Source organism: Girardinichthys multiradiatus, chromosome 21, assembly GCF_021462225.1.
Source record: "Girardinichthys multiradiatus isolate DD_20200921_A chromosome 21, DD_fGirMul_XY1, whole genome shotgun sequence".
Classification (NCBI taxonomy): Eukaryota; Metazoa; Chordata; class Actinopteri; order Cyprinodontiformes; family Goodeidae; genus Girardinichthys; species Girardinichthys multiradiatus.
The window spans coordinates 1,531,885-1,540,630 of record NC_061813.1 but is presented as its reverse complement, the minus strand read 5'-3'; the positions used below and the strand labels follow the sequence as shown (position 1 = coordinate 1,540,630).

The window sequence follows — 8,746 nt, the reverse complement described above, 5'->3', positions numbered from 1 at the left end:
CTGAACAGAAGCGATGGAATAACAGCCATTTCAGCTTTATGCACTATCACCTGAGATAAGGGATATCTTTGAAAAAGTTTCTGTCTTGCACCATTATTGAAACAAGAGTAAACCACAGTCATGTCGGTCAGTAGCAGGAAGGATAAAGTGCTGTGGAGCTACTACCGCACACACCCATCAGTTTAAGCCACTCTGTGAAAGGACCGATTGTATGCTGATCTGACTCTTCCGCATCTGCGTACTGTAGATTCCAGTTGTATTAAAAAAGGACAATAATTATACCGAAAGTGGGTTAGTTATTTAGCAAAATAAAAGCACCAGTTATTTAGTTTCTTCATAAAATACCAAAGAAGTCTGCACTACTTCTTTCATCATGTAATCGATTTATTTAATCTCTCAAGAATATATGATTAGCCATTTAATGTCATTTAATCTGTCATCCCACACCTTTGTCGTGCTGAACATTTTCAGTAAGTTGTCATACACAACCACTGGACTGACTGCATTGTCACTCAGGATTGAACTGCGCCTCATGTACCAGGATTTGGATCCGTCTTCATGACTGGATTACTCTCAGTTCATATTTCTATATATACCTCAAATCTGATGGACTTGGCTGCTTTTAGGCGGTATTTTATTGTGAATGAGCGCAAAATAAAGTGAATTGAAGAGGCTAAAGAACAGCCGCAGTTCTCATGCTTATACTTTGAAAGTGCTCAGCGGAAGTGGTGTCGGTAGCTGTGGATGTGTCATCTGCCGCTCAGAAGTTGGAATGGAAGTTTCACTCAGGTCTTCTGACTGAATTGATTTCATTGGAAAGGTCGGGCGGCGTAATGAGTGGAGCCACGGTCCCAGCGGACATTTCTGGACACATGTTGGACCTGGATGAAGATGAAGACCTTGAGGTGTTCAGTAAGGTAAAACAAAGTTGGTGTCGAACATTCCGCTTTGCTCCGCTCCGAGTTTCTGGACTTTGATTCGCGTTCAGCTGACATCAGGAAGCGTTGAACAGAACCGTATCCAGAATCCAGACTCTGTCGTAAATAACGCCAAACTTTTTCACTACCGCTGTTGTTTTCGAACCGCTTAATTTTGCTAAAAGAAATTATGTCGACATTCAGTTCTGTAAGTTAGGGAAGCTGACCTTGTGCCTGAGTAAAAGAGCAACCCAGAATTTCAGGTAAATAATGCACCAATCGGCTTCCTGAACGGTACCGATATCTGCTTTACTTGGAGGTCTTTCCTGAGGACCAGTAAGGGTTCTTTGATAGGTATGTTAGTTTTAAATCTAACATCACATTATGACATTACAAGACTATCCCCATATAAACCATAAATCGCTCTTCTGTATCTGATATTTTCTAAAGTACTTGAAATAAGTGCACCAAAGTGCATGCTATTGTATTAAGTGTTTATACCAATAATGCTCAATTGGTACCAAGGGGCCCAAAGTGTGGCAAGAAAATATCCCCCACACCATTACACCACCACCACCACCAGCCTGAACCGTTGATACAAGGCAGGATGGATCCATGCTTTCATGTCGTTGACACCAAATTCTGACCCGACCATCCGAATGTCGCAGCAGAAATCGAGACTCATCAGACCAGGCAACGTTTTTCCAATCCTCTATTGTCCGATTTTGGTGAGGCTGTGTGAATTGTAGCCTCAGTTTCCTGTTCTAGCTGACAGGAGTAGCACCCGGTGTGGTCTTCTGCTGCTGTAGCCCATCTGCCTCAAGGTTCGATGTGTTGTGTGTTCAGAGATGCTCTTCTGCATGCCTTGGTTGTAACAAGTGGTTCTTTGAGTTACTGTTGCCTTTCTATCAGCTGGAACCAGTATGGCCATTCTCCTCTGACCTCTGCCATCAACAAGGCATTAGGCCCACAGAACTGCCGCTCACTGGATGTTTTCTCTTTTTCGGACCATTCTCTGTAAACCCTAGAGATGGTAGTGCGTGAAAATCCCAGTAGATCAGCAGTTTCTGAAATACTCAGACCAGTCCGTCTGGCACCAACAACCATGCTACGTTCAAAGTCACTTAAATCACCTTTCTTCCCCATTCTGATGCTCGGTTTGAACTGCAGGAGATCGTCTTTACCATGTCTACATGCCTAAATGCATTGAGTTGCTGCCATTTGATTGGCTGATTAGAAATTTACGTTAACGAGCAGCTGGACAGTTGTACCTAATAAAGTGGTTGGTGATTGTATATCACTCACATCATTTGTTTACCACACTTCTTTAATTGAATGAAGTCTTTGGCCCATTTTCCACTGAGTTGTTTGAGGCACTCTGTGTAGAACCTACTGCCTCTTCACTGACTCACTGACGGCTGGAGTTCTGGCTGGAAGCCCTGCCTCCAGCCATCAGTGTAGTGCGCTGTTAAATGTGTTACATTGTCACATTAAAGTCATCTGCGTGAAACCATAAAATATTCATAGAAAATAAAAACATAAAAAAACCAAAATACAAATACTTTTTGTGTTATTGTATATGCAAGAATGTCTTGTATATTTTTATGTATAAAATGATCCAGTGGGATAATTATCTGGACCACAGCCCAGCCAGAATTTTAAGACAGTCAATAAATTTCCGAACCAAACACACTGTTTTATGGTGGTTTTGTTATGTGTGTTTTGAGGGAAATGTTTGCAAGTCTGAACAGCTGAATTTATGTGTGATCAGTTGATTTAGGATGTTATTAAATACAGAGCCCCTACCTGCCTGTAATTCAGAAAGCTGACATGGTGTCCTTTTTCTTTTCTTTTCTTTCAGCCTTCAGTCATGGTTTATAATTTGCAAATATTTCGGTTTGACCCGCTGTGGCCATTGAAAAAGCCCAAAATGTAGTCGTTTTTGAGTTGAATAAACTTTCCCTGTACTACCTCGGTGAAAACCTTGATGTGAACAACAGACTGTTCACATCACATTTAGTCCCTACTCAGTTGTACCTGCTCAGGAACATGGCCGTAAACGGACAACACAGTACGGAAAAACAGTAATGGAAACACTCACAAAGCGGGCTGGGTGGATTGGGGCTGGCCTACATAGAGCCAGTTGAAAAGGACCATTAGAATATTCATTTACACTCAGCTATGGGGACTAAAAATATTTGTTATTTTTTTACTTAATTCATTTTCTCTTTTGAAACATCTAACTTTCCCAATATGCATGTGTTGCATATCAACACTTTCATCCAAGTTTGTGACACACAAACAAGGAATTTGAATCATTTCAAGCATGAAGAAACCACTCATAGATCCAGAGACTTTTTGAAAGTATGAGTGAAGATGGGGGCCGGTTGGTCAGCACAGGTTCTCAGGCACGAGGGAGGACATTGTCAGGCCCTGGAGCTTTCCTGGTCTTCTGATCGATGAAAGGGCCTATTTACATTTTCCTCGGAGATCTTCAATCCAAACTAAGGAGACGAGTGTGGTTAGTGCATGGGAGCTTTAGTGTTTGAACGTGATATGGACGAGTTGGTGGGAGGTGTTAACGGCTGCTTTTCAAACCTGCGGTAGAAGCTCTTAAAGTCATGTGCCAGACTAGGATTCTGCTCAGAGTTGGGAGATGGGCTCTTCTAGGCAGGGATGTTTCTCAGACCAATCCAAACTGCAGCTGGAACATTAGCTGAGAAGCTGATTTTTTAGTTTCTTGCGGTAGCTTCTCTTAACAGCCCTGATCTCCTTGGTCAGTTTGTTTCTTGCCCACTTATACAAGGCCCGATCCCCATTGCTGTAAAACTCTTCTTTGTGCCTAAGCAGCTTCCTGAGATGGGAAGTGACCCATGTAAACCAATCTTGCAGAAGGTCTTCCTCTGCACACACGTCCTCACAGAAATTGATGTACAGAGCCTTGTGAAAGTACTCGGCCCCCTTAAACTGGTCAACCTCTTGCCACATTTCAGGCTTCAAACATAAAGATATAAAATTCTAATTTTTTGTGAAGAATCAAAGACAAGTGGGACACAATCGTGAAGTGGAGTGAAATTTATTGGATGTGTCAAACTTTTTTAACAAATATAAAACTGAAAAGTGGGGCGTGTAATATTATCCGGCCCCCTTACTTTCAGTGCAGCAAACTGACTCCAGAAGTTCAGTGAGGATCTCTGAATGATTCATGTTGTCCCAAATGACTGATGATGATAAATAGAATCCACCTGTGTGTAATCAAGTCTCCGTATAAATGCACCTGCTCTGTGATAGTCTCAGGGTTCTGTTCAAAGCACAGAGAGCATCATGAAGACCAAGGAACACACCAGCCAGGTCCGAGATACTGTTGTGGAGAAGTTTAAAGCCGGATTTGGATACAAAAAGATTTCCCAAGCTTTAAACATCCCAAGGAGCACTGTGCAAGCAATAATATTGAAATGGAAGGAGTATCAGACCACTGCAAATCTACCAAGACCCGGCCGTCCCTCTAAACTTCCATCTCAAACAAGGAGAAGACTGATCAGAGATGCAGCCAAGAGGTCCATGATCATTCTTGATGAACTGCAGAGATCTACAGCTGAGGTGGGAGAGTCTGTCTATAGGACAACAATCAGTCGTACACTGCACAAATCTGGCCTTTACGGAAGAGTGGCAAGAAGAAAGCCATTTCTCAAAGATATCCATAAAAAGTCTCATTTAAAGTTTGCCACAAGCCACCTGGGAGACACCAAACATGTGGAAGAAGGTGCTCTGGTCAGATGAAACCAAAATCAAACTGTTTGGCCACAATGCAATGCAAAACTGATAGAGACAAACCCCAAGTGACTTGCAGCTGTAATTGGAGGAAAGGGTGGCGCTACAAAGTATTAACTCAAGGGGGCCAAATAATATTGCATGCCCCACTTTTAAGTTTTTTATTTGTTAAAAAAGTTTGACACATCCAATAAATTTCATTCCACTTCACGAGTGTGTCCCACTTGTTGTTGATTCTTCACAAAAAAATTGAATTTTATATCTTTATGTTTGAAGCCTGAAATGTGGCAAGAGGTTGACCAGTTCCAGGGGGCCGAGTACTTTAGCAAGGCACTGTATCAGGAACCACAGGCAAGGATTAAAATAAACGGTAGCTTGACAAAGAAATTCACATTAGAAAGAGGAACATGATGGGTGCTGTCTCTTCGCATTGTTTATCGAACCATTAGCTTAAATGATGAGGCACCAAATAGATGTTAAGGGGGTGAAGATAGGGGAGGAGGAACATAGAGTAGGACTTTATGTGGATGATACAGTGTTTTTTTAAAAAAAAGCAGGATAACAATAGCTGCCTAAAAACTATTAGAGGTTATTAGAGGATTATGGAAAGTATTCAGGATTCACAAAAATGCAAATTTTGTCAATTAATTTATTCTCCATCACAGGAGAAAAAGGATGCATATATAAGCTCAACCAGAAAGCAAAATCGATAAAATACTTAGGAGTAAATGTCACAAAAGAAATGAATAAGTTATTTGATTATATGACAAATTATTTAAAAATCAACCAGGAAATTAGGAAAGACTTGGAGATAGGGTTGGCTGTTATTTTGGTCTTGGATTTTGGCTAGAGATAGTCAAGATGAATGTTCTTACACTGAGGTACGGAATTAAATAGTACACAGAGCCGGACAGGACACGGTAAAAAAAAAAGAAATCTTTTATCATGTCAAATGATAAAAGATTATTGGGACAAAATATGGCTAAGTAAAAAAAAAATTAACAGGATATGAGGTGCCAAAAAAGTGTCAAATACTTTATCTGGGTAATCTAGGACAATGCATACTGAGAGTATTTGCTGCTATCAGCAAGTGAAAAAACAATTACGAAATTGTGGTACAAAGTGGAACCACCAACCTTGCAGCGGTGGCTGTGCACAGTGGAAGAACTATTTGTTATGGAAATATTACACATAAAATAGGACTACAAGAGACACAATTTGAGGAAAAATGGCCAGATTATAGATCACAAGAAGACGACACCACCATCAATACTGGTTAATAAGGACATTGATGTAAGAATGTATAACTATGTATGTACGATGTGCTCCAACACTGTGACCGTTCGAAGAAAACTCAATAACAAAAATAAGTTGTAGAAAAAAAAGAGATTTGCGCTGTTAAAATCCCCAAGAACAATGACGAGTCTGGGTGTTTTTTCTCCATGTGTGTTATCAGCTTAGGTGGGATGTAAACACCGGCCAGAACATACAAGAAGAACATACGAGGACAGATGCTTACAGAGGTTCTCCTGCTTCACTTTGAGACAGGCTGTTGGAAATTGGATGAACCTGGAATTCTGTTAAATGTTCGAGTTCATATAATGTGGCTAAGCTCATAATGATCCAGTCGCTGTAGCCCTAACACCAGCTGTCATTAATCCGCCTGGCCTGGTTCAAAGATTCAATTCAGAGGGGTTTACAGAAACCAGTGGTTTACAGAACTGAGCAGAATACTATCTGACGTGTTTGGTTTGACCTACCAGACTTATCCCTCTTCCTCTCATAACAAAGACAGAGTTCACTGATTAGATTACCATAATCACAAGACCTGGCGAGCCTCTCAGGGCAGCTGTAAAGTAAATCATCCTGGATATTTTCCACTTGTAGCAGTTCAACAACCACAGTCATACACTCACCAGCCACTTTATTAGGTACAACTGTCCAACTGCTAGTTAACGCAACTTTCTAATCAGCCAATCACATGGCAGCAACTCAATGCATTTGGGCATGTAGACATGGTCAAGATGATCTGCTGCAGTTCAAACTGAGCATCAGAATGGGGAAGAAAGGTGATTTAAGTGACTTTGAACGTAGCATGGTTGTTGGTGCCAGACGGGCTTGTCTGAGTATTTCAGAAACTGTTGATCTACTGGGATTTTCACGCACTACCATCTCTAGGGTTTACAGAGAATGGTCCGAAAAAGAGAAAATATCCAGTGAGCAGCAGTTCTGTGGGCGCAAGTGCCTTGTTGATGGCAGAGGTCAGAGGAGAATGGCCACTCATTACAACCAAGGCATGCAGAAGAGCATCTCTGAACGCACAACATGTCAAACCTTGAGGCGGATGGGCTACAGCAGCAGAAGACCACACCGGGTGCTACTCCTGTCAGCTAGAACAGGAAACTGAAGCTACAATTCACACAGGCTCACCAAAATTGGACAATAGAAAATTGGAAAAACGTTGCCTGGTCTGATGAGTCTCGATTTCTGCTGCGACATTCGGATGGTAGGGTCAGAATTTGGTGTCAACGACATGAAAGCATGGATCCATCCTGCCTTGTATCAACGGTTTAGGCTGCTGGTGGTGGTGGTATAATGGTGTGGGGGATATTTTCTTGGCACATTTTGGGCCCCTTAGTACAAATTGAGCATTGTGTCAACGCCACAGCCTACCTGAGTATTGTTGCTGACCATGTCCATCCCTTTATGACCACAGTGGACCCATCTTCTGATGGTTACTTCCAGCAGGATAATACGTCATGTCATAAAGCAGGAATCATCTCAGACTGGTTTCTTGAACATGACAATGAGTTCACTGGACTCAAATGGCCTCCATTCACCAGATCTTAATCTAATAGAGCACCTTTGGGATGTGGTGTAGATTCTCATCATGGATGCAGCCGACAAATCTGCAGCATCTGTGTGATGCTATCATGTCTATATGGACCAAACTCTCTGAGGAATGTTTCAGTACCTTGTTGAATCTATGCCACCAAGGATTAAGGCAGTTCTGAAGGGGGTCCAACCTGGTACTAGCAAGGTGTACCTAATAAAGTGGCCGGTGAGTGTATTATTTTAGGTTAAAATTTACAGGGCTACCATTAGGCGTGTCAGAATCCCACCTTTGTGTATTTTACATTTCTAGTTCAATTACAGACAGACATTTCTTCATCATTTTGGTTCAGATAATCTAAGCTAATTCAAATATAAAAGATTATATGATGATGCCAAAACATGTGTAACTCCTATAGAGTAGGCTGCTCCCTTGTTCCTTTAGTCTGCAACCATAACAACCAGTTCTTTGAAAATAAACTTATCTTGAGTTGACTACATTTTGTGAAGAAGTGCTGCAGGGTGAGTAGGCGGCTATTCTTAAAACAGGGTCAGAGTTAGATCTCTCTTTGCTGTATATCCCTTAGAGTTTCTGCTGACCTCAGCAGTTTCTAGGCTGTTTCAGAGGAAACCGTCCTACAGGGAGCACTGATGTTTGCATAAACAGTATGATTTGAATGTGAGGACAGTACCTCCACAGTGAGGGAGGTCTTGTGTGTGTCATACTGTGGATGTATACAGAAGCTTTTTCTAACATGTACTGCTGAATTTGTTCTACTGCACTTCATCTAGATCACTATTATTATGTTGTTAGTGTTGTCACTATCAAATACCTGTTCAGTTCAAATGTCCAACTTTCTAAACAGCAACGTGCTAAAGTATGACATGCTCTTTGAAAACATGAAATAATTCCAGCCTAAAAATGTAATGATATTGTTAAAGTGTATTGCTTACTGTTTCATATTGAGTAGAGCAGTTCCTGTTCCACCCTCTACTCTGAATATTTAACAATAATTTCTTCATTGTGATGTTTTATTTTCCTACATCATAAACCTGCACATCCAGCAGTGATTCATTATCTGTAGATGTCACAAGGTGGAAGCTTTTTGATTCGTGAAGGCTGCATCATCCCTGCGGCCCTGCACAAATAAGAGGGTTTAGATAATGGATGGATGGATGAATAAGATATCATCCTGCCATACCAAAAACACAGAACATAAACTTGG

At 41.2% G+C, this 8,746-nt stretch overlaps 1 protein-coding gene across 1 annotated transcript in view; it reads left to right on the top strand.

Annotated features, from left to right (window-relative positions):
- The first annotated feature begins 730 nt into the window (after positions 1-730).
- Positions 731-8,746, top strand: part of snx7 (sorting nexin 7) — a 55,320-nt gene continuing 47,304 nt past the window's right edge. The window contains exon 1 of the mRNA XM_047348927.1: positions 731-917. Within this exon, the coding sequence (XP_047204883.1) occupies positions 834-917 (84 nt within the window). The 5' untranslated portion in view covers positions 731-833. The remainder of the gene's footprint in view (positions 918-8,746) is intronic.